This window comes from Canis lupus, chromosome 8 (assembly GCF_011100685.1).
Source record: "Canis lupus familiaris isolate Mischka breed German Shepherd chromosome 8, alternate assembly UU_Cfam_GSD_1.0, whole genome shotgun sequence".
NCBI classification, from domain to species: Eukaryota; Metazoa; Chordata; class Mammalia; order Carnivora; family Canidae; genus Canis; species Canis lupus.
Window position 1 is genome coordinate 71,704,514 of NC_049229.1, and position 25,189 is coordinate 71,729,702.

General features: G+C 60.6%; 2 protein-coding genes and 1 long non-coding RNA gene across 6 annotated transcripts in view; 2 read left to right on the top strand and 1 right to left on the bottom strand.

The window, feature by feature from the left end:
* Positions 1–2,514: 2,514 nt before the first annotated feature.
* Positions 2,515–20,465, top strand: LOC111097174. Of its 2 annotated transcripts, none has more exons than XR_005363815.1 (4): positions 2,515–2,571; positions 5,637–5,837; positions 14,214–14,397; positions 17,119–20,465. It is a non-coding gene; the product is annotated as an uncharacterized LOC111097174 (long non-coding RNA). The 2 variants fall into 2 exon arrangements; XR_005363816.1 differs by lacking the exon at positions 2,515–2,571 and adding an exon at positions 3,405–3,543.
* BAG5 (BAG cochaperone 5) lies at positions 17,785–24,146 on the bottom strand. 2 transcript variants are annotated; one of them, XM_038545833.1, is made up of 2 exons: positions 24,091–24,146; positions 17,785–22,068 (listed from the first exon to the last, which is right to left on the bottom strand). In XM_038545833.1, exon 2 carries the CDS (start codon positions 22,038–22,040, stop codon positions 20,697–20,699), a length of 1,344 nt encoding a protein of 447 aa, XP_038401761.1. In that variant the 5' UTR covers positions 22,041–22,068; positions 24,091–24,146; the 3' UTR covers positions 17,785–20,696. The 2 variants fall into 2 exon arrangements, with proteins under 2 accessions (XP_038401761.1, XP_038401760.1); XM_038545832.1 differs by lacking the exon at positions 24,091–24,146 and adding an exon at positions 23,648–23,808.
* A 198-nt stretch (positions 24,147–24,344) lies between these two features.
* The window catches only part of COA8 (cytochrome c oxidase assembly factor 8), a 32,411-nt gene continuing 31,566 nt past the window's right edge, over positions 24,345–25,189 (top strand). The window contains exon 1 of one of the 2 annotated variants that reach the window (XM_038545834.1): positions 24,345–24,511. In XM_038545834.1, coding sequence (XP_038401762.1) covers positions 24,389–24,511 — 123 coding nt within the window. In that variant the 5' untranslated portion in view covers positions 24,345–24,388. Of the gene's footprint in view, positions 24,512–24,906; positions 25,066–25,189 lie in introns of those variants that run through there. The other variant, XM_038545835.1, reaches the window with a different exon arrangement.

The window sequence follows — 25,189 nt, forward strand, 5'->3', positions numbered from 1 at the left end:
CCCGTCTATCCATCTATCCCAGAGCACTGGACCCTCCCTTCGCAGCCTAGCTTGGCCCTGCATTCATTCACACCACGGGCAGCCTCTTGTGCTTCCTGCAGTGTCTTGAACTCCGGAAGAGCTCCCCTCCCCTAGGCCTGCCGTCCAGCCCCAGGCCACATCCAGGCCTGGGATCCTTGGAAAAGGCCGGGGTCCGGTGGGCCTACTGAAGGACGATTCCGGGGGCCTCCCCTCCCCTCTCCCACCCGGACTCTTGGCAAGCTCTGAGCCCCATCACGGTTCCTCTGGGTCCCTGGAACCACCAGCCCAGGGCTCTTGCCCCTCCCTGGACCTGTCCTGACCTCTGAGCAAATGCCTAGCTTGGGGGGCAGAGGAGGGACCTGTGCCTCACCCTGGCCTTGGAGAGAGGCCTGTAGGACATCTGATGAGGGCACAACCCTCCATGCTCTACGGGGCACATAGGCCCTCCTTAGTGTGCCCCAGTTTATGCGTGGGGCTGAGGACGGAGGCCTGGGCTGTCCCTGGGCCTGTGGGAGCTGGAGGGCTGGGGTCAGGAGCCCTGCACCCAGCACAGGGCAGCTCTTCAGCGCAGGCCCCTCACAGCCACTGCCCCCCAGCCCCCACCCCGCATCAGCCTTGCCCCAGGTAGCCATCCAGGCCCCGTCCAGCCTCCGCCTGGAGCTCCATGTGGTCCTGAACCCCACCCCACCCCTGTGCACCCCCTAAGACCGCACTCATGTCCCCGGGAGCTTCCTGCTCGGCCTAGGGTCCTCTGCAGAAGGGAGCCTGACGTCCAGAGGCAGCGCCAGGGCCCGTGGTGAGTGAGTGGTCAGCAGGTCAGGGCCCGTCATCTGCGAGTCAGCAGCATGGGGCTGTCACAGGGCAAGGATTCACCCAGACGCTCCCTGTGACCGCTTTTTCCTGGAAATTCCTGCACCCACCCTGCCCCTGCCCAAGGAGTCGAGGTGTCTCGCCCCTGACCGCCTCCACTGCTGCCCCCCTGAAGGCCGAGCGACCCCGGCTCAGCCGCTTCGAGGGTCGAGGCCCAGGATCCTGCCGTATGGACAGGGTTCGAGTCCACCTGTGCGTCCGTGGGGGCGGCTCGGGTCCCCAGGAAGCGCCTAGGCCTCGCCCTCCTCAGCCCTCGCTGTGCGTGGTCCGCTCCTGCCCGGGGGGCCGCGTAGGGCCGGGTGGTGGGTGGCATAGCCAGCCGATGCCAGGCCCCTGGGGGCCACCCCCTGCCTAGGACTGTGACCGGGAAGGGCTGTTTGCTCCAGGAAGACAGTGCCGCGGTGCGCTTCCCCCGTGCCTGCCCCGTCACCCTGCTGCCTAGACCTGCAGCCACCAGCCCCCCACGGCCTCCAACCCGGTGCCGTGGGCGGGCAGGGGGTCTGTGTGGGACCCTGGGCCCGGGGAGAGGGTGTCGTCTCTGCCGCGCCCTGGCTCACTGCGCAGATGGAGAAACTGAGTCCCAGAGGAAGTAAGACTCGCCAGGAGCCAGGCCTCCGGCTTCCGCCTGCCCACGGGGGCGGGGGTCCCGGGTGGTGAGCACGGAGGCCCGAGCGGAGGGGTTTCTGCCCTGAGCCTGGAAGGCTCCTAAGGGGGAAGAGGGGCAGCCACGCAGGGGCCGCGAGGGCTGGTGGGTGCTGGACGATGGGGAGGAGGCGCCCCCACAGCCCCAGAACACCGCACAGGGCAGGCGCCTGTCCGCCCAGCTGGGAGCCGCCGCCCCGTCCGCACGGCTGCCCTGGGCACAGGCCGCCCCGGGGGCTCCCGCGGCAGCCTGGGGTGTCCCTGCCTCCTGGTGGGGCCTCAGGTGCCGGGCTCGGCTCCCCATCCAGGTGGGGGCCACTGTGCCCTCTTCCAGCCCCGCGGGGTGCTCCCTGTCCAGCCCAGGAGGACCAAGCCCTCCCTCTGGGCACGCCCTCCTGGTGCTGGGGACCCAGGTGTCCAGGGCCGCCCGGCCTGCCCTTGAGGAGCTCCCGGGAACCGCCCGGACGGCGCAGGTGAGAAGTGCCCCGAGGAAGCAAAGCAAGAGAAGGGGGTTAGGCTCTGGGTGGAGGTGGGGGTTGGGACATTTACGAAGGCCTTGCCAGCAGGTGGCCCCTGCAGTCCCAGCGGGTGAGGGATTTGGACTTGAGCCTCAGCCACCGGACTCGCTCTGCCCTCCACTGGGGGGGGTGCAAGCTCTTAAAGGCTCGGGCTCTGAGCCTGCCTGCTCCCGTCCTCCCTCTGGTGCCATGGTGACAAGTCACCTCCCTCCTTCTGGCATGATGAGGATGAACACAGTGCCTGCCCTGGGGTGGGGGTGGGGAGGAGCCGCCACGAAATTATCAGGTCAGCGTTTGCCCAGTCGGGGCTCAGAACATTTCTGATTTTTTTTTTTTTTTTTAGATTTTACTTATTTATTCATGAGAGACACAGAGAGAGAGACAGAGGCAAAGGGAGAAGCACGCTCCATGCAGGGAGCCCGATGTGGGACTCGATCCCCGGACCCCAGGATCACGCCCTGGGCTGAAGGCAGATGCTCAACCGCTGAGCCACCCAGGTGCCCTCTGATATTTTTTTAAGGTAAAATTTATTATTTTTAAATAATTTCTATACTGATCATGGGGCTCGAACTCATGACCCAGAGATCAAGAGTCACTCCATTCCCACTGACCCAGCCAGGCCCTAGACCTTCTCTGTGATTGTTATCACCAATGGGAGCTACTGCTGACACCGCCTCCAGGAAGCCCTCAGTGTCTCTTTCAGATTCCAAGGCCAGACTTTTGGGGCCGCCCCTGGGTTCATCTGAGAATGTCGTTGCAGTTTGAGGCCTTCGAATAGGTTTCTGCGCCCAGGGTGCTTGACTAGTTTATGGGGATAACAGGAGAGAAGATTTGACATTGAAAATCCAGCTCATCCGCTCACTGTGCTTATAGTTAATTGTGTAATAAAACAGAACAGCGAGAACCTCAGGCTGGCCTGGGCCGCGGGACTTCGTGGACCTCCCGCTTGGGAGGTGGGTGTGTGAGTTAGCTGGCACCCTGAGCTGCAGACAGGCACCTGCCCCATCCCGGGGCGCCGGGGGCTGGTGGGTAGCGGCTCCCACTTCGCTCTCAGATCTGTGGCTTGGCCGCTCTCCGACCTCAGCGAGGCCTGTTGGCCCGCGGGGCTGAGCCGCCGTGACCTCCCCGCCCGACCTCCCCGCCGTGACCTCGCCGCCGCCCCGCTGCTCTGCGCCCCGCGCCCGGCCGCTCTGTCGTGGCCTCTGGCTCAGGCGCAGGAGGGGCCGGCGGTCAGGCGGGCACGTCGGAGCCTCGGGTCACGCGGCCTGTCCTCCCGTCGGGGAGGGGAGGGGACCCTGCGGTCTGGGTGCGGCCAGCCTGGGGAGCAGGGCGTGGGACCGGGGCTCCCCGGGAGGAGGGCATTTCAAAGTCAGGCAGCCTCGAGCAGCAGCGTTGGCGGGAGGGAATAACTCGGCTCCCACCGCGCTGAGAATAGCTCCGAATTGGGTCATGCTCACCGCACTCCGGTCACAGCCTCCAGCCTTTGACAGTGGTAATCAGCTTTCTCCCTGACATCTGTCCCTTCAAAGGGGGACAGGCTGGGTGCGGGCCCATTTGTAGAAGAAGCCGAGGGGCCGGGTGGGGAGGAGAGTGTTCCTGGGTGGGCCCTGCACCACCCCCTCTTGTGCAGCCCCCTGCCCACCTGCCGCTCCCCCCAGCACTACCCCCCCTCTCCCCAGCACCTGCCCCAGGCCTCCGGCTCCCAGGGATGCGGGAGCTCTGCCCCCAGCCTGCTCTCTGCTCTCTGGCCCAGCTTGGCCCCCCTCTGACCCTGTGCACGGCCCTCCTCCCTTCTGTGCTGGATAAAGGCGGGGTGGGGGGGGGGGTGGCGGGATTCTAGGGGCTCCTGTGTCTCCAAACCCTCAGGCCCCGGTGTCCTGCTCCTGGAGCCCAACGTGGCATAGCGGCCCTTTTGCCCCGAATCCGGCCCTACTCAGCCCTCCCCACACTCCCCCATAAGGCCTCCTTGTGCGCCAGCCCCCCAGCACCTGGCCCAGGAAGACCCTTGGCCTCTCGGCCCTTGGGTCCCTCCCAGCCTGTCCCCGCAGCCGAGCAGGGACCCGAGGTCCGGGCGCCCGAACGAGAGACAGAAATCACTGTGTCCTGGGACAGGATGTGGACAGGAATGTCCGAGCTCGAACAGGCATTTTGGGGGAATAAGAAATGCTTGAGTGGCCTTCACTCTGACACGACCCGGGGGTCAGCAGCCCTTCCTGACTTCCTGTCTCTGGAGTGACGTCCGATGTGTCGTCCCTGGGAGGCAGAAGGACCTTCCAGGGCCAGGCTTCGGCCCTCTCTGCTGGCCAGACCCATGAGCCGGGTCGCGTGTTCCCCGCGGCAGAACCAAGCCTAACTTTTGGCCACAGGTGTGTCCAGGAACCATCTCATCGTGACCCCTGGACCAACCACATCAGCACCCCCGGGGAGGAGGGGGGGCTCCTGGAAATGCACATTGGAGGACCTGGTGTCCCTCAAACTGTCCTTCCTTCTTTTATTTCTTAAAACAAGTAAACCAAGCACATCTTGAGCTCTGCCAACTCCATGGAGGCTTCCAGCACCATCTACCTCACTCTCCAGAGCCATGCTGTTGTCAATTAGAGCTTAATTTCACGTTGGCCTGGCTGGAATGTTTGTGTCGAGTCCCCAAATCCTACTCTGGAGATTAGCGTCTCCGGAGGCTCCCCGCTGGCTCCCGAGCGTGAGCTGCACACAGACCCCTTCAAGTCCCGACTTGAACAAACCAAAGAGTTCATTTTGCAAAATGAGACATTCGGGAAATGGGAGGCCTTGACTGGATATTTCGTGGGTTTAAGGAATGACAACGTTTTTAGGCGAGTTGATGACACTGTGAAATGGGAACCGGCCTCGCGGGACTGCGGTGAGGGTGAGGGGAGAGGAGGCGGGAGGGAGGGATGCAGCCCGGGCACTCCTTGGACCTGGAGGCTGTGCATTTCCCCGGCTTTTGCATTTCCCTGACATTTTCCATAGTACATTTTTTTTTTTTTTAAGGAAAAATGCTCCAGGCCGGTTCAACCTTTTATTTGCTCTAGCCTCTCCAGGCAGCAGGAGGGTCAGAAGCCCCTGCCCGGCTCTTCTCTGGGCCTCCCCTCCCTGGGCCAACAGGCTCCTCTTAAGTCAGGGCCTGGGTTTTGGGCGTTGGGAAGGGGTGGGGGTGGGGGGGCGGCCAGCAGGTCTCTGCTGTGGGGTGGGTGGCAGAGCAGCAGGCAGGCTGTGGCAGGGCAACTGGGAGGCATCCAGTCTCTGCTCCTCAAGGTCCCAGGGGCCGGGACCCCGACGTGGGTTTGCTGGGGTGGAGGACGGCCCGCAGAGTGGCCCCAGCATGGAGGTGGGGAGGGCAGGGAGCTGGGGCAGCAGGGCCCCTCAGCTCGGCCCCAGAGGAGGCTCCGTCCCAGTGCTCCCCGGGTGCTTGGGGGCAGCCTCTCTCCTGGCCTCTCCAGCTCCAGCTGACCCCCCCTTCTCCTCCTAGACCCTCCCCTCAGCCCTGCGCCCCTGCCCTTGCCCCACTGCCTCCAAAGGGCCCATCTTGTCCCCCAGAAAACGTCTCGGAAATCCCTCTTATTGCAGTGTCATTGGCCGGCGCTGCACGGCACCGTGTGACATCCTGATCCAGGAGTCCCGTGCGACCCGCGCCTCTTCCCCGTGTTCATCCCCCCCACATCGGCTGTCGTCCTCACATTTGCGAGAAAGGGGACCTAAGTGGGACCCAAGCGGCCAACGAGGTGTGACCATGGACTTTCTGTGGTTTGAGCGGCGGCGGCGGAGCAGGTAGGCGGCACGTGGTGGGAGCAGCGGCCGCAGCCCCGGACCCGGACCCGGGGCCCAGGGGCGAGCGGGGACCCACGTGGCCTCGGGAGACCCACGGGGCCTGGGGCCTCGGGAGCCGGCGCCCAGGAATGCGGCGGGCTGGGCGGCGGAGCGGGCGTGTTGCTAGGCTGCAGGCACAATGGACATTCCGGGCGCTAGGCGACGGGCAGGAGAGCTTTCCCAGGGGGGCAGGGACCGGCCGCGCCCCGCCCCGGCTGCCTGGCCCTCGGGGTGAAGTGCAACCTCCTCCCCGCGCCCCACGCTCGCCCGGGGCCCAGCCCTCCCTGCCTGCCCCCGGCCCGCCCCGCCCCTCTGCTCGCGCCTCCGGCGGGACCCCGCAGTCCAGATGCAGGGGTTTGGGGGGTCCTGGGCAGATCTCCGAGCTTTCGGTGGGACCCCAGCCCTTGGGCCTGGCGCCCCCACTGGAGTCTGGCCAGGGGCCCGCCTGCTTGCAGCCACGTCTGGCAGGCCCGGCCCCAGCGGCTGTCCCCGCAGCCCGGCCGCGGTTTGTCTGGGACAGTGGGACAGCCGCCGGCTTTTGTTTTGCTCCCTTCAGGCTCCACTTCCTCCGTCCGCCCAGAGACTGCTAAGGAGCTCTGGGCCCAAGTGCCACCAGCTGGCGGGGTGGGGGTGGGGGAGAGCTCAGCAGGCCAGGCAGGGAGTCCACGTGTCCGCTCCCGCAGCCCTTCCTGAACTCCTAGGTCGGGCCACCAGGCTTTGCCCACACGACTCCCCCAGCCGCGCCTCCTGCCCCTGGGGCCCCGCCTCCAGGGCTCCCCCATGTCCTCTCAGCCCGGAGAGACCGGCTGAGGCGCCAGCCCCTCTCACCCCACGCGGGGGGAGGGGGGGGAGGGGAGGTGCGTGCACACACACACAGCAAATACACACACACACACAAGCCAGGTGTCACGCGATCTGGGAGAAGCTGGGTTCAGGGGCGGGGTTGCAGGGAGTGCAAGGAGCATTGGCACGAGCCTCCCCCTGCCCCCGTGACTAAGCCCCCGGCCGCCCCCCCCAGCTGGGTGGGGGGCCTAGCTGCCTGCCCCTCTCTGGGGGTGCCGGAGGGGGTTGCCTCCTAACACCTCAGGCGCCCTCGCCTTCCCTTTTTTTTTTTTTAAGATTTTATTTATTCATGAGAGACACAGAGAGAGACAGGCAGAGACACAGGCAGAGGGAGACGCAGGCTCCATGCAGGGAGCCCGACGTGGGACTCGATCCGGAACCCCAGGATCATGCCCTGGGCCCAAAGGCCAGCGCTAGACCGCTGAGCCGCCCAGGGGTCCCCAGCTCCCTCGCCTTCCTGCAGCCCCCGCCCTGCAGCCTGCTTGCCTGTCCGGGGGACTCCTAGACACAGACCCCCTCCCCCCCATGGCACTCGGGGTGGGGTCTGCGCCTCAAGTGGTGCTGTCACTCATCGGGAGCCCAGCGGGGGAGTAGGGGGGCGACTCCCTTCCCCTCCCCCACTCCGCCGGCTTTCCTAGGAGGAAGGCCAGGCCCGGCCTAGGCTGAGCTGGGGCCCCCTTGGGGTCTCTTTTAGGCTGAGAGCTGGGGACAAAGAGACAGCTGCCCGCGGGCCCGGTGGGGGGGCCACGGCCTTTGTGCGCGTCCGGCCCCTCCTGGTGACCTCACTGCCGGCCAGAGAAGGGCCCTTTCTTCCCAAAGACGGCCGTTGGGAACCCGCCTGGGGACAAAGCCGCTGCCAGGCGGGAACGAGTGAGTGGCGGCCCCCCTCTTGGCATAAATTAGGGAGCCTGAGGTGGAGGAGGGGAGGGCAGCTGCAGCTGGCGCCGGGCGGGCACACGGCCCCCACCCCCACCGCACCCCGGTGCCGCCCTCCCCCCAGCCTCCTTCATTCAGTCTTCCCGTGGTGGCCCCCGCCGGCTGGGAACACCTAGGGCGTGTGCCCGTGTCTGCCCCCCAGGGACCCTGGTCCCAGGGGCAGTTGGGACACACGGGTCCCAGGGCTGGGGCTGCGGAGCTGCCTGTCTGTGTGTGCCCCGGGGTCTGCAGGAGCCCAGGCCTGAGGTCACATGGCGGCCCCTCGGCCTGGCCAGCAGGTGAGGTTAGGAAAACATTTGGTTTTAGCTGAGTGGTGTCTTGTGACATCCACCCCGTGAGGCCCAGGGCTTCCTGTCCCCAGGGCCCCGATGCTCCACAAAGTGCCCTCGAAGCCTTATTGGGCCTTAGCCCTCCCTGCTCGGGACACTGCCCCTGCCCCAGAGATGACTCTGTGTGAGGCCTGCCAGGGCCCGGGGGTCCAGGGTGGCCAATGGCAGCAGAGCCACGTGGACGTCACAGGACTCAGCCAGCACAGGTCACACTGCCGCATGGATGCACCGGGTCTCCTCTGGCAACTTGCTCAGCCTCCCCGGCATTGGAAACACTTGTCCCCGTCGCCGTAGCTCCAGGCCAGGCAGGCGCCCTGCGGGTGGAGGTGGTGGGCCTGGAGCTGCCCTCGGGGGTCAGGTTGAGTCCAGGAGGCAGGCACAGGCTGGTGGCGTCAGCAGGGCTTCAGGTCAAGCCCAGGGGGGCTCCTTCAAAGAATGATGTGTGTCGCCCCTCCCCACCCCCCACCTGTCCCGCCTGCCCTGAGTGGAGTCTGGCCCTGGTGTCCCGGCTATGCCGATGACAGAGGCTGAGAAGCTGTCTGCGAGAGTGAAGGCCACCGGCCCTCCTGGGGTCCTGTCCCATGAGGGGACCTATGAGCAGCTCAGGGCCCTGCCCTCAGTGCTGCTGGTTGCCCCCTCCCACATGGGAGGGCCTTGGCCTGAGGCCTTAGGTTGGCCTACAGAGAGCTTGGCAGCACAGAGAGCCCTGAGTTGCAGGGCGCCGGGGCTCCGAGGTCTTTAGCAACCCCTGAGGCCACAGCCCCCCCAGAGACGGAGGGAGCTTCCCCATGAGTGCTCCCCGGTGCTGGGCATGGCCGCCCCCTCCCCTTTATGGAACAGGAAACTGAATGCCCACGGGCTGGGCCCGCACCCTGCTTGGGCGGCAGGCCAGGAGGAGGCCGAGGCGACTAGGGCGCCGAGCCCCCCAAGGCCAGGGCACGCGGCCCCAGGAGGCCGAGAGCCCTGCACCCCCTCCTGGAGCCGGGAGCCAGCCCGTGGGGGGTGGGGGCGGGTGTAAGTAGGCCACCGCTTTGTGCGCCGTTGCCATGGCGCTGCCTGTGGCACGGGCCTCCTCCTGGGCCAATCCCAGGACACCGCCAGGCGTCCCCAGGCAGGGCTGCCCCCAGTGTCCCACCCCCTGCCCCCAGGTCCCTTGCCCGCCCACCGTCTGCTGGGGGGCCGTGGAAGAATGCCTGTGTCCCACTTTGTCACACACACACACACACACACACACACAGCACACGCGGGCACGCGCACACACATGCACAGCCACATGAGGCGCTGGGTGGCACCGCTGCGTTGGAGTCCCCAAGAGCTTTGTGTTCACCCCCAGGAGAAGTGGGAGGCAAGATGTCAGTGCAGAGCTGCAGCGGCGAGACCGCCTGGGCTCCTCGGGGCCAGGAAGCCCAGAGCTGGGCTTCAGCCGTGGGGCAGGGGCCCGCCTCCCCTCATCTGCTTGCTGATGGTGGCATGGAGAGGAGGGGGCTCTGCTGGCCTAGACCTTGGGGGACACTGATCTAAAGGGAGGACACGAGTGGCCCTGAGTTCAGGTGAGGTCCGCCTCTGGGAGGCTTTGGGACCTGCTGGGCTCCTTCCACACCATGGCTGCGGCCACCAGGCCTCCTCGTGGGCAACAGTGGGCCAGGGACCCTGAGGGGTGGCCACCCTGGTTGCTGTCTCGGGCTGGGCTGTCTCCGAGGCCAGGGGCGCACAGAGAGGCCTGGGGCCCGGGGCCGCCCAGCCTGACTCCCGTTGTCAGCTGATGTCAAAGGGTGGAGTCTGGCCATCAGGGCAGGGAGCCAGGCTCCCTGGACCTCGGCAGGAAGGGGCCAGGTGGGAGGGCTGGGGCCCCTTGCTGGAGGACACCCAGGCCCCCATTTTGAGGGTCACAGCTGTGCCCCTTGGTCCCCTGCCTCAGTCTCTCCATCTGACAACACAGGGCTGGCCAGGGATCCCCAAGCCCACCTGAGTTCATCCACATGCTGGCTCCTGAGGAGCAGGAGGGGCATGAAAACAGGACAGCCCCCTCACAAAGTGGCAGGCCCCCCCACACCTGCTGCAATGGCTGTGACCTCCAGGAGCACTTGTGTCCTTGGGGGGAAGTGCTATTGTCTGTTTGAATCTCAAGGCCCCTGGGAAAGGCCCTACCTGAGCCCTTTTAATTTTTTTAAAGATTTTATTAGAGACAGAGAGCGAAAAAAAAAAAAAAAAAGAGACAGAGAGCGAGCAGCCACAAGCAGGGGGAGGGGTGGAGGGAGAGGGCCAGGCGCCCCACTGAGAGGGGAGCTTGACCATGGCTCCATCCCAGCCCTGGGGTCCTGACCTGAGCCCCAGGCAGACGCTTCTCCACTTCGGCTGAGCAGCCCGGGCGCCCGGCCTGAGCTCCTGGCGGGGCGGCCCCTTCACCGTCAGGCCCCGAGCCGAGGGCCAAGCAGCACCCCACTTGCGTGAGGGGCATAAGGCCGTGGCAGGTGCGCTCCAGGGCGGGGCGCGGGGGGGGGCGCTGAGAGGCCCCAGGGAGCTTCCCGGGCAGGGCCTTGGCAGGGCAGAGGGGGCTGCATGGAGGGCAGTGGATGGGCTGGAGCCGGGGCACGGGCAAGGCCGGAGTCGGGGTCATCAGGGGTTGTCAGGGGAGGAGGCGGGAAGAGGGCCTGCCTTGCTCCCGGGCTGAGCTGTGGCAAGGAGGCTTCCCGTGGGCTGAGCCCACTGCCATGGAGAGGCCAGGCTGGAGGCCAGGAGTCAAGGTCCCCCAACCCCAAGCTGTACCCTGGTCACCGCCAGGGCCCAGGTAAGCAGGTGAGGGGGCTGGGACTGCTGCCGTCCCCCCGTCCCCCCCACCCCCGCTGGCTGCTGTGGGCAGCTTGAAGCCAGCCTCCAGAGGCCTGCCTTGCTTGGTGACAGGTGACCTTTGCCTGGTACAGCATCACCGGGGCCAGCCTGCCTGCTGCTGACCCCAGGGTGCAGTGTGGGGACCCTGGCAGCCTGGGATGGCTGGACCAGCCTTCCCCTCCCTCCCCGGCCTTCCGTGACCCCACCTGTCCAGACCCCGCGGGCACACCAGGTGAGCTCCTTCCCTCTGCAGCTTTCCTCCGCTTTCTCCCTCCACCCTCCGGCCTGGACCCCCGGCGGTCGGAGGAGGAGGTGGAGACCTGCCAGCTGCAGGGGGGCCTGTCCAAGGCCAGAGCCACCCGAGCCCCAAGGGGCCAGCACCCAGGCGGGGGTTACCCGGGAGGGGGCACCGGCCTGCGCGGAGCCCTGGACTCGCAGCCGGGGCTCCCCTGCCTGCAGGCGGTGGGGGTCCACCCTGGCGGTGTGGGGCCACCTGGGCCCGGGCGGTCCCCCCACCCCAACCCCGAGGGCCGGGCAGAGGCTTCGAGATCCACAGCGCCCGGCCCTGACTCTCCGTGGTGGCGGGGCGCGGAGGCCCCACGGGCAGCCAGCTGGGGCGGGAGCCAGGCCGACGGCCCCGCGGCCACCTGTGCACGAGCGCGAGGGCAGGTGCGCTGGGCGGGGCCTGACCCCGCAGCTGCTCCGCCTGCTGCTCGCCTCCTGGTCTCGGAGGCCGGGCCGCGGGCGCCGCCTGGTGGCCGCCACCGCAACCACAGCGCCCGACGGCGGGGAGGCCTCCAAGGTCAAGGGGCAGCGCAGGCCAGGCGGTGAGGACGCGGCGAGGGGGGGCGGGGGGGCAGGGGGGTCCTTCTCCTCCTCTAGAAATCTCACCGGGAGGGGTTCCCTGGGGCGCACAGCCCTAGCATCTGGACAGACACCCAGGGCAGGAGTCTGGCCAGGCTCGGCCGAGCTGCTGCGTCTTGGGCCTAGGGTGAAGGGGGCCGCCTGTAGGGCTGTATCATACCTGGCTCTCTGTTCTCGGGGACCCTCTGATCTAGGATGCAATCCTGCCACCCAAGGTGCCACGGCTCCCCGCACAGCCAGCCAGGTGCCCGGGGTCCCACCTGCAGACTCTCACCTGACCCCCACCTGCTGCTCCTCAGGGCCTTTGGTTGGCCTGTTCACTGTCCCCCAGATCCTTGTATGGCCCCTGCTCTCTGCCGCCCCAATAGCCCTGGTGGTCCCAGGACACCTTCCTTTCCTTTCGGTGGCTGGGCAAGGGGCGAGAGCAGGTGACGGAAGCTGGGTGTCGCAGGGAAAGTAAGGTGTGTGGCCCCGGAGCTGAGGGCCGCAGGCGGTGCACTGGCCCTGCCTAAGGCGGCCTCCGGGGAGGGAAGCGTGACAGGCCAGCAGAGGGTGCCCACACGGGACCCGGGGGAGCAGCCCGCTGCCCAGGCACGAGCTGGCCTCTGTGCCTGCTGAATTTTGTACCTTTATTTTTATTTTTTTATTTATTTAGAAGATTTTATGTATTTGTTCATGAGAGACACACAGAGAGAGGCGGAGACACAGGCGAGGGAGAAGCAGGCCCCGTGTAGGGAGCCCGACGTGGGACTCGGGTCTCCAGGATCAGGCCCTGGGCGAAGGTGGCGCTAAGCTGCTGAGCCACCCGGGCTGCCCCCTGCACCTTTACTAACCGGCTCCTTTGGTTTGTGAGCTGGAGCCCGGGAGCTCTGTCGCTTGCCCTGCTTATGCCTAGTCCCTCCTGCCAGCAGGCCACATCCCTCAGTCCCTCACTCTGCTTGCCTCTCGTACCCCAGCGTCCCCCGAGCCCCCTGCCCGGGTCCCATTGCTCCCAGTTCAGCACCCAGGTCTGCCACCAGGGTGAGCTCGGAACAAACCACGTGGACCCTGCCCCGCTCTCGGGGGTCCTGCCATCCGGCTGCTGCGCCCTGGCTCCGTCCCTGCTCCCTGCGAGGCTGCGCCAGGCCCGCAGGGCTGCCCGGGCCCAGGCTCTGGGCCTCCAGGCCCGCTGCTCCCTCACCTGGGAGGCCTCCCCACCCCGGGGCCTCACCCACCAGGGTGCACGGCACCCTGCCCCTGAGCTGGGTGCGCCGTGATCCTTGGCCGCCTCCTCCCGGACGTGGGCTGCTCCTGGGGTGCGCGGCCGACCCTCAGGCCCTGCAGGACAGGCGCCCACGGGCCTCCCTGCCCCAGGAGGTTACCCGTTCTTCTGTCTGTCCGCTCCCCCAGCAAGCGCCTACTGGCCGAGCCAGGGCTGCTCTAGGTCCCGAGGACACGGCCAGGACGACCCCGGTGTCAGGAGCTCAGGGGCTGGGTGGGGACCTGGGGACCGATGCTGCGCCACGGGGCTGTGGCCCTCCCCTGAGCCCGCGGGCTGGGCCCGCTCCTCGGCCCGCAGCTGTGCCTTCCCGCGCCCGCCCGCCCCGCGTGGGTGCCGCCGCCCGCGTCCGCGAAGCAGCGCCCAGCCTTCCTGCGGGGCCCCGGCGGGGCAGGTGTGCCGGTGACCAGGCCCGGGCCCGGAGGGTCCTCATCTCCGCCCTCCCCAGGGAAGCAGAGCCACCCTGGGTGGAGAGGGAGAAGGGGGGCCTGCACCCCGACCTCAGGGCTCCTGGCAGGACCCTCCACACCCGTTTCCACCCGCCCTGAGCTGTGGAGCAGTTCGTGCCTCTGCCTGGCACGCTGGGCCGTGGGCACCTCGCTGTGCAGCCCGGGACCTGGCCAGGAAGACGACAGCACCGAGGAGCCACAGTGGGGACCCGGGGCTCGGCCGTGTCAGGGCTGCCGGCGTCCCTTCGGCTCCTCAGCGGGGTACACGCTCAGCCGGGGGCAGTTGGCCGGGGCGGGGGCGGCACCCCAGCAGCCTGGGCCTTGGTCTGGGCTGTTCCTGCTCCTGCTCCTGCTCCTGCTCCTGCCCGAGGGGAGGAGTGGGCTGCGCCAAACGGGGAGCTCCTGACAGTGACACCAAGACTCCAGAGCAGGTGCCCTAAACCAAAGTCCTCTGAATACTGACAAGCAAAAAAGCAGCTGATTTTTATTTAAGATTTTATCTGGGATCCCTGGGTGGCTCAGCGGTGTCCGCATCGGGCTCCCTGCATGGAGCCTGCTTCTCCCTCTGCCTGTGTCTCTGCCTCTCTCTGTCTTTCTCTGTCTCTCATGAATAAATAAAATCTTAAAAAAGATTTTATCTTTCCAAAATCTTATTTCTTTTTAAATTTAAAGTAGGCCCCATGCCTGACATGGGCTTTCAACTCATGACTCAACAAGAATTGCATGCCCTACAGACTGAGCAGGGTCAGGGGCCAGAGTCCCCGAGGCAGCTGATTTGAACACCTCAGGAAGCTATCCGAAATCTGAGACTTCCCACTCATTTATTCAGCAGGTTCTTGGATATGTATTACGCACCAGGAGCTGAGGACACTACTTCTCGAGAAGAGTTCATCGAAAGGACATGGCGAGTGTGGAAGGCAGTGTGGGGTGGCCTGGTGCAGAGTGAGTGAGCTGAGGCCAGGAAGCTGCGGGAGGAAGGACACGTGCAGAGGCCATGCCCACTGTCTGTCCAGGTAGGAAGGTGACAGGATCATCCTGCTCTGCATCCCGGGCCCCTGGAGGACCGGGACAGGGACACTCACATCAGCATGAGGGCTGGCCAGGTTCACTTGGGAAACCGGTGACAGGGAAGTGGCTCAAGAGTTTAAAGATTTTATTTGACACAGAGTGTGTCCAGGGGGGAGGGAGAGAACCCCAGAGGACTCCCTGCTGAATGTGGAGCCCAATGTAGGGCTCAATCCCACGACCCTGAGATATAAACTGAGCCAAAATCAAGAGTCAGATGCTTGGGGGATCCCTGGGTGGTGCAGCGGTTTAGCCCTTGCCTTTGGCTCAGGGTGTGATCCCGAGCTTGCAGGGTCGAGTCCCGCATCGGGCTCCCTGCATGGAGCCTGCTTCTCCCTCTGCCTCTCTGTCTCTCTCATGAATAAATAAAATCTTAAAAAAAAAAAAAAAAAAAAAAAAGTCAGATGCTTAACCAACTACACCACCCGGGTGCTCTGAAATGGCTCGGGTTTAAAGGATTATTGTAGGGACGCCTGGGTGGCTCAGCGGTTGAGCGTCTGCCTTCAGCTCAGGGCGTGATCCTGGGGTCCCGGGATCAAGTCCAACATTGGGCTTCCTGCATGGAGCCTGCCTCTCTCTGTGTCTCTCATGAATAAATAAAGTCTTTAAAAAAAAGGATTATTGTAGAAATGAAATGGGCCTGCCTGTGCTGTGACCGCAGAGTGCAGACAAGACGTGGAGGCAGTGTGAGGCAGGTAGCGCTCCTCTTACTGGAAGCCACAGCCTCCTGGCAGCTCAGGAAGGTCTATGGATCCGAAAAGAAATATATACATATATATTTTTAAAGATTTTATCTATTCATGAGACACAGAAAGACAGAGAAGCAGAGACACAGGAGAGGAAGAAGCAGGCTCCATGCAGGGAGCCCGACGTGGGACTCGATCCCAGGATCCCAGGATCATGCCCTGAGCCGAAGGCGGCCTAAACCGCTGAGCCACCTGGGTGCCCCTATAATTCACAATTTAGAGACTTGAGGACAGAATAAGATGCTGGTTTAAGACAATATTTCTTAAAAAAAAAAAAAAAAAAAAAAGACAGTATTTCTTATGAAGTCTTCCCACTAAAGGGGATGCAGGGTCAAGGGGAGCCTGGCGGGCTCAGTCGGTGCAACACCACTCTTGATCTTGGGGTTATAGTTTGAGCCCCATGTTGGGGGCAGAGATTACTTAAAAATAAATCTTGGGCAGCCCGGGTGGCTCAGCAGTTTAGCACCTGCCTTTGGCCCAGGGCGTGATCCTGGGGTCCTGGAATTGAGTCCCACATCAGGCTCCCAGCATGGAGCCTGCTTCTCCCTCTGCCTGTGTCTCTGCCTCTCTCTCTCTCTCTGTGTCTCTCATGAATAAATAAATAAATAAAACCTTTCAAAAACAAAATAAAATCTTAAAAAAGGATGCAAGGTTTATTGATGTTTGGAGTATGGCGTGCATTAGCTAGAGGAGTCCCCAACCTTTGGTGCCAAGGACCCCCGTCGTGGGGAGAAACTAAAGCTGGGCAGTAGCCTGAGCTCCCAACTGCTCCCCAGGGTGGCCCAGCGAGAGCTCCCTGCTGCGCACACCCTGCGCCCTGGGGCCCTGCAGGGAGGACCTGCTCGCCAGGTAAAGTGGGGGTGGGAGCTGAGTGGGCGCTGTTGCCCACAGTGTCTGCCTTTCCTACCGGCCCTGAGACCAGGGCGGTTCCTTGGGCAAGAGATCACCCAAGGGTCCGGATCATCCAGGACACGGAATACTAAAACCTGCCTTGGAGCGCTTCAGAGAATGACGTGTGCGTGTGAAGCGCTTCACACAGGGCCTGGCGCCCAGGTTCAGTGGATGATGTCAGGAAAATGAGGCCTTGACATCAGAGCAGGAGTGACGGCGCCTGGGTGGCTCACCATCTGGCTGAGCGTCCGACTCTTGGGTCTCAGCTCAGGTCTTTTTTAAAATTTGATTTATTCGAGGCAGCGCACGCAAGCACAAACAGGAGACGGAGCGGGAGACGCAGGCTCTCTCCTGAGCGGGGAGCCCGATGCGGGGCTCCATCCCAGCGCCCCAGGATCACGACCTGAGCCAAAGGCAGATGCTTCACCAGCTGAGCCCCCAGGCGCCCCTCAGCTGGGGTCTTGAGCGAGCTCAGCGGGGAGTCAGCTTGAAAGGTCCTCCCTCCGCCCCTCTGCCCGCTGGCACATGTGCACACTCGCTCAAATCAATCTTTAAACTCACTAAATAAATCACAGAAGCCACAGAAGCCACCATCAGACACATCCTGACCGCCTGGGCGACCTCAGACTTGCATCAGGGCACCTCATCTGGGCCTCGGCGCTACCGCTGGCGCCTGTGCACACCAGGGCCTCGTGCCAGCCCACCCTGGGGTTCCTCCGTCCTGGGCCTTCAGGGCCCCGAGCCCCCTCCCTCAGCCTCCCCGGCCCTCCGGTGCGTGGCCGACACCTGCCCTGCTCCTGACGCCCAGAGCCAGATCGCAGGGGCCCGACGCAGCAGGTCCCTTACCACCATGAGCAGGCTGCGACGCGCTGTGATGGGTTAAGGACGCGGCAGGAGCTTCCCAACACCGGTTCCTGTGTCCACAGGGAATCAACGCCTAATGTGGTATATGGAGCATCTGTGTGTGTGGCACAGGCTTTATTCAAAATTTCCCCCAAAGTTTTTTTTTTTTTTTTTTTTTAACCTGTACAGTTTCCTTTCACTGCGGGGCCTAGGACACGTCTGCGGGGCTGAGCGGGCCGCCCCCGCCTCCGGGTGATCACCACTAAGACCTCCGCAAGAAGAGACAAGACGGCAGAAACGTGCTCAAACAAGGCTAGAAGCAGCGCAAGCAAGGTGCTGCTTTCATGTAACAGGCGTGCAACAGGCAGGAAACTGCCCCAGGTGAGTGGGGGCGGAACAGGGAGGCGGCGGGGGGCTCAGGGGGCCCCCAAGGACTAACGGGTCAGAAATACCAACTCTCTGCTAATGAGAAGGCAAGTGTCAATGGCAATCTTAAGTGAAGCCTTGGTGGTGGGGGGGGCGGGGGGCAGTTCTTGCCACTTTCCCTGCTTCTCTACAGTGAGGTCAACCCCTGTGCGCCCGGCTGCATGGGCGCAGCGAGAGGCCAGGCCTCCCCTGGGCTGTTCCCTGCTGCCCACACTTCAGGTGTTGCTCACATGGAACAGTGATCCCTTCACCTGCCACAGGACCCTGGTCTGTGCTCAGGGCTGCCACCTCCTTCCCCCACTGCCACCAACTGGACCTGGGGAGCCCGCCTTCCCCAAGCCTGGCCCACTTTGCCAAGACATTATTCCTTACCCGGGTCGGACAGTAAATGAAGGTGAATCAGAACAGAACTCACACCTCAGACTCACATCCTTTCTCACCGCAAAGATAAGCTAAGAGATTTTTATTGCATTAATAATTAAGGGTATACTAATATCTCAAAATACTGAATTACTTCAGACATACAATTACAATAGTCATACAATGAATGGAGGGGGGACAGGAGCCAACACGCTGGAGTAACACATCTGTATTGTACATCAAAATCAATGGCAAACACTTCTCTAGTTACTCTTAGAAAAATACTAGACGCGTTAAAAGCTGAAAAGCTTTGCTTAAAAACAACCTATATGTACAAGATAAGCTTTGACCCTCAAAAAACAGATAAAAATTGGCAAAAACAAATGAGAAACACTGGTTAAGCGTCTCGCAGTGCTGACCTGTATCAGATACACTACACCAAGGCATCGTAGCAAAATAAAGCATTCCACTGTACTTAGTAGACTTATTCATTACATTTATTTTCATAACTGCTTCTCTATAGGGCGATGGACTTTAGTCTAATTTGGGTAAAGACTGACCTGAAAGCAAAGCTGTCTGCATGTGAGGTAAAGAAAGCAAACATTCCCAGCCAGTTTTTGCATGAACATGGATTACACCGTTTAATGCAGACCCAAGGCCAGACATTTTTTTGGGGGTAGGTTTTATTTCCATTACAGGTTCTCTTTACGTAAGATCATAAAAATACAATACAATGTCATGAGCTCAACTTAGTTACAAGCGGCAGGCAGCCCCTATTAACACAGCTCCCAACGAGGGACGAGAAAAGCTAAACCCGGTGTCACTAGGGTTCCTTATGGGAGAGTCACCCGGTGCAAGGAACTACAACAGGTTGGACAGGAAACGTCATGCCTCAGATCACTCGAGGATGATCTGATCATCTCCATGACCAAAATAACCCACAGGAGAAGTCTGCGATGGCTTGTGAGCTCCCTCCGCTCACGGGCCAGGCTCCGGGCCGAGCTCAGCTGCACGAGCCTTCTCTAGGATTGCAGAACGCCTTGTTTGAAAATGAACCATATGGGAAGGTCCCTTTTGGAAAAACAATGGATACTTTTAAAGGAAATGCTGACATTTAACTTTTAAATCTGACATTGAAAATGAAGTAGAGCCTGGGGCAGGACATGCCTGACGAGCTTGGGAGGAAAGCCTTGCCTTCCCAGTGGGGTAAACTGAGGCAGCACTTGAATATAGAAACTCCAGGATTTTAAGAGCACCCAAAGATGAGGATACTTAGCCCAAAATGAGCTGCCAGTGACCTGCACTAAGAATCTCCAGTTGCCAAGGGCTGGATGTGCACATGGGAAAGGGTCGAGGCCCAGAGACACAAATGCCCTTGGACTTCACTACCCACTGAATCGTACTAGAACATTGCTAGTAGGAAAGACACATCAAGGGCTTTTAATTATTGGGCAAAGCTGAGACAAAGTGAAAATCTCTTTAGAGCCACGCTTTTATCATCTCTCTGGTACATGGGGCTATTTCTAGCTGCCTACAGTTACCAAATCACGATCTTTGAAAGGAAATTACAGACTGCTGCGGAGTCCGAAAGACATACTCTAATAGGATTATTTTGTGAAAGGTGACAACAGAAAGTGTCATCTGTTCGTTATCATACTGGGACCAATGTGTTATCAAGGCACTTTGGAACTTTGGGAAATTCTGTTCCCATAAACTGGCAGCCATAAAACTTGGACCCTCAGAAAGCATTTACAGAAATAGATGTACCCTTTAGCAAGTGAAAAAACACTTCCTGCAGGGACAGACCTTCCTGACTCTTTCAGGTGCTAGAGAAACATCCGAGTGCCAATGAAGTGAGCTCAGTCCCAGAGTGCGAGGTTTTCAGATGCTAGGAGCAGCCGACCTCCCCGGGTAAGCCACGACGCTCTGGTCCCGCAGAGCTACTGGCGGTTTCTGCTCTTGGCCACTACCAAACAGCACTTGCTGTGTTTAAAAGACCCTTGAACAAGAGAGGCAGCCTGTTGCCTCCTACATTCAGACGCATTCGCTCAGGACAACCTGATAGCGGTAACTAATCTCCAGTTTTATCTTGCCAGAGGTATGGCTGTTTCTTTTTTCTTCTTTTTTTTTTTCTTTTTTTTCTTAAAAGGTCTCCTAACTTCACTAAAATGTTCCCATCCTTACTGATGACTACAGAAAATTGTAAACTGAGTTTACAAACAAAAACTTGGAAGGTAATTAGCTGGTGTTTTCATCTTTCTTCAATGCAGTCTCAAAGGTTTTTTTGCTATTAATTTTCATAATTTTCTTACGTTGCACATGAAAATAAGATTTTCCCCTCTAAATGCAGAGTGTAGGGGGAAAATACAGACACCATTTTCCAAACAAAAAATCTTTATGAAAAAACAGAAAATCCGAAAACAAAAAAACCCCCACCCGATTAACTTGGGTTGGACCAATCGGGCCTTAAAAATGAAGAAAAAAACAAACAAACAAAAACCCTTCTGCTTTATTTAGCATAATAAATCATATCATTGTATTGCTTTTGTGTTTGGACCTTACTTCTACCTAACCAAAATTTCCCCTCTTCTCATAATTGTTCTAGTGCTCTGTCAGGTTGTGTGTGTGTCTAGATCCTGAAAGATCCACATTTCAATGCTGGCACAACCCATTTAAAAATGACAAAAGATGCCCGTTCCACTTTCTGATTGGAAAAAAAAAAAAAAAAGGACCAAAAAACCACACCACAACATACAGATAATGATCCAAATGGAAAAGTTAACGTGCTGTAATGACATTTGTTTTGCAACATCAAAAGCAGCAGAGATACTGTATATAATTTGCTTAAATCATAAAAACGGAGATTGAAATCTGCATGTATAAATCACATTTAGGCTCAATGAACTGAAAGCTCTCTATAAATACATAGAAGTATATATAAAGTGCAAAACAAGAAATATCAACCGTGAGATCGGTACTATTTAGTACTCCCATTCGTCGGATTTCAAGTCGAGATAGCTGAGGATGTTCTGGGCGAGCTTCACTGCCTGTTTCCTGGCAGCCTTGCACTTCTCTTCCCCTTGCGGGTCCACGGCATCCAGGGCCAGCAGCTGCTTGGTGAGCAGCTCTTCCAGCCGGATGTAGTTCTTATCAGTTCGGTTCCCATCAAATGAAAGAACTTCCCCCTGGATCTCGGACAAGTTTCCAAGGATGTTCCAGACTGCTTTATGTGACGGGTGCTCCTCACTAGCAAACGACTTCCTCTTCTCCAGGGCCTCCTTCAAGTCAATGTAAGTTATAAGGGTTTGTACCTCAATCACCGCTCTTCTCCGAGCTTCCCGGATGCAAGGGTTCTTCTCAAGACTGACCTCATCCAACTGTCCAATCAAACCCTGCAATTCTGTTTTGGAGCTCAGGTACAATTCAGCAGGATTTTGTGCTTGCAGAAGTTCATTTTTTATTTCTCTCATTCTCTTGAGGACCTTTTCTATTTTTAAAATGGAATGATTCTGTCCCAGGTCAAATGCATGTGTAGTATCTGCTTCCTCTTCCAAATCCAAATATTTCAGTAATTGGTTGATATCTTCCACTACCTCGCGCCGATAATTTCTGATTTCCGTTCGCCCGCACACGTCTAGAGCATCCAGATCTGCAATCAGCCCCGACAGCACACAAGATAAGTGCCTGCAAGTCTCATTATTGTTCACCCCCATCAGAAGTGCGATCAGAGTGCCTCTGGCCTTGTTCACCTCACACATCACCGAGTTGATCTTGGCCACTGAAGGGTGCGCGTCCTCGGAAAGTGGCAGAGAAGGCTGCTTTTTCACACAGTCTTCGATGATCTCCTGCACCGCACAGATTTTGGTTAAGGTGTGGTACCGTGCTTTCCGCAGAGAAATCTTCCCCCCGGTTTTGACATGTGTCAGCCTCAGAATGATATCCTGGATGCCTTCTTCAAATTCGTCAGTTACACAGTTGCCCCCACTATAAAACGGCACAATCTTCTCTTTCACCAGGGCCTGGGCTTCTTTAAAGATGTTCTGTATTTCGATCCGGTGTGGGTGGTTTGCATTCTGCTCCAGCTCTTTGAGAAGACGCTCCGTCTCCTGGGCTGCCCTCTTCCTCGCTTGCTGAATATCTCCTTTTCCTTCAGTATCCACAGAGTCTATTTCAAAGAGTTGTTTTGTTAGAATCCTCTCCAGTTTCTTGTAATTCTTGTCATCTGACAGACCACTGAAGCCAATTACTTGCTGTTCTATACTTTTTACTTCCTTTTGGATTTCCTGAAGCCTACTAATAGAAGGATGTTGGTTGCCCATATCCATACTTTTGTTGTGTTCCGTTTTACAAGCACTAAAAAATGACAAGAATGCCAAATTACACAAAGACTCTACAGACAGGTAAGCAAATATTGATTCATTCCGAAATTCTCATTTTAAGAAGAGGTATTTGAGGGACGCCCGGGTGACTGAGTGGTTTAGCACCGCCTTCAGCTCAGGGGGTGATCCCAGGGTCCTGGGATCGAGTCCCACATTGGGCTCCCTCCATGGAGCCTGCTTCTCCCTCTGCCTGTGTCTCTGCCTCTCTCTGGTGTCTCTTGTGAATAAATAAAATCTTAAAACAAAACAAAAACGGGCAGCCCCAAAGGTGCAGCAGTTTAGTGCTGCCTACAGCCCGGGGTGTGATCCTCGAGTCCTGGGATTGAGTCCCACATTGGGCTTCCTGAATGGAGCCTGCTTCTCCCTCTGCCTGTGTCTCTGCCCCCCTCTCTCTCTGTGTCTCTCACGAATAAATAAATATTAAATAAAATAAATTTTAAAAAAAGATGCATTTGAGTTTAGATCACACTAAGGCCCATCCTTAGTGTGATCTAAACAGCAGTCATACTCAAGTATGGAAAGAGTAATCCACTTTCTTGAAGATCACCTACACACCCCTGTGATTAGGAATGGACAGGGGTGGGATCCCTGGGTGGCGCAGCGGTTTGGCGCCTGCCTTTGGCCCAGGGCGCGATCCTGGAGACCCGGGATCAAATCCCACGTCGGGCTCCCGGTGAATGGAGCCTGCTTCTCCCTCTGCCTGTGTCTCTGCCTCTCTCTCTCTCTCTCTCTGTGGGACTATCATAAATAAATAGAAATTAAAAAAAAAAAAGGAATGGACAGGGGTTACTGCAGTGCAGAACGAGCTGGAGCCCTGGGCCTGATTTCCCAACTTCTTCGCCTGGGTCTCTACACGTGTGGCACGAGGTCAACTACTGGGGTGGAAACAGCACAAGGATCTCAGGTATTAACGCTGGACCCTGGTTGTTGGCAACAGCAGGGCACCCCTGTGGAACGTGCAACAGTTGCTCTTTTGACCTTCAAACGCTAACAGTGCCATCCCAGCACCCACCTGGCCCGAGAGCTATGCCTGCTTTCAAAACAAACTGGAGGGCACCCGGGGGCTCAGCAGTTTAGCATCTGCCTCGGCCCAGGGCGTGACCCTGGAGACCCGGGGTCCAGTCCCGCATCGGGCTCCCTGCGTGGAGCCTGCTTCTCCCTCCCTCTCTCTGTATCTCTCATGAATAGATGAATAAAATCTTAAAAAAAAAAAAAAAATAGAAAAAACAGAACAAAACCCGGAAGTCTAAGTGAAACAAACAGCAGCGGATCCCAGCGACCCCCAGGCCCCGCTTCTACTTCCTCCCCGCCGCTCGGGGCTCCTCCCCGGCCACCCTGTTTCCCCCGCCCCTCCGAGGACGTCGAAGACCCTCCGCGCGGAGGCGAAGATCCCCCAGGAAGGGAAGGTGACCGGCACCGTGTTAAAGGCACCAGCTTGGCCTCCGGAGGGCTGGTGCCTCCCTAGGCCCGTCGGCCCGCTCTCGGGGGAGGGAGGGCGGGCGGCCGGCGGGGCCCCGGCCTCCCCCCCTCGCCCTCCCCTGCCAGCACTTTACCCAGAGGAGGTCTACGCTGGTCTGGTCCTGGCTGCCCGCGGGGAGCTGGCGAGGTGGCAGGTCAGCCCTTTACGGGGTGCGGCACCGGAGCGGGGCCCCAGCTGCATCCCTCTCACCCCTGCCGGCTGGGTGTGCCCGGGCGGCCGGTGAGGGGGCCGGCGGTGGCGCGGCAGCTACTGGCCGCAGCCGCCGCTCCGGGCGTGTCGCCCGGGCCCCCGACGCGCCCGCCGGCCCTGACCTCACAATGGCCCGCGCGGGAGGGGGCGGCCGCGCTCGCAGGGCCTCCGAGCCCCCCGGGGAGCCGGGCCGCGTCGGACGCGGGCGGGGAGCGGCGCGGAGGCCGAGGCCCAGGCCCGGCGGGAGCGGGCGCGGGCGCGGGGGGCGGGGGGCGGGGGGCGCGCACGGGGAGGCCCGCGGCCCGCCAGCCGCCTAGCTGCGCTCACCTGTGCCGCCCGCGCCATCGCGCGCCCCGCCGCCGACGCGCAGGACTCCGCCGCGGTCGCCGTCGCCCGCCCCGCGGCCCCGCCCCGGGCCGAACAGCCCCCGCCCTGGGAAAACGTCCTGCGGCGCGCGCCGCCACCACCGCCCGGCACGGCAGCCCGGAGCTGGCCGCGGAGCCGCGGGGAAAGCGCACGGTCGGCCGCGCCGCTCGCTCCCGCTGGCTTTGCGACCGTGCCGTAAGGCAGCCCCTCGCGCCGGCGCGGCTCTGCCGTGCGTCGCGGCAGCCGGGGGACGCTGGGCATGGTGGGCTTCCGGGCCTCGAGGAGGGCGCTTCTGCCGCCGCTGTGCCGCGCCTTTGCTCGCCCCGGCTGTCCGCTCGGCCCCGAGCGCGGCGCGGAGCGCAGGGAGGCGGCGGCGAGCCGGGTAAGCTGGGGGTCCTGCAGGCGGCGCGCCGGGCTCCGCGCCCCGTCGAGGCCGGCCGCGGCGTCCGCCCAGCTCCCGGGCCGCGGGGGGGGGGGGGGGGGGGCCTCGGAGCCCGCGGCTGTGCTGGGGCCGCCGCGCCGGGGACTTCCCGAGCGGGGGCCTTGGGCTGCAGCGCTTGGCGCGCACGCGGGGTCTCGGCCCGCGCCGTGGCTCCGGGCGCTCTTCCGCCAGCGACCGCGCCCCCGAGCCTCGTGTCTTGCAGGGCCGCCGGGGCGTAGCTCTGGTTTGGAGAACTGCGCGCATAGGTGCGAGGCGCGGGTGGAAGGTTAGCGGGGGTACCTGTAGCAACGAAGAAGGACCGTTTTTAGGAATTGCACTTCTTAGGGGAAGGGTGTTTCGTCCACGGAGTGCCAGCTGTCACGTGGAAGCGTGGGGCTGCAGACGAAATATTTAAACGAAGCCTACGCACACAAACACGGAATTTGCCAACAGGCTAAGGGTGGAGGCTGGAAAGCCTGGGGTAAAAAAGCAGGACTTCCAAAATGTGCCTGCCTGTAAGTTTTCGTCTATGTTAGTCTTTTGCTGTTAGCATGCTTTTTATAAATGTAGTTTTGAAGTTCTGTTCAGTTTATAGTTTATTTTTATTTTTTTTTTTTAAGATTGTATTCATTTATTCAT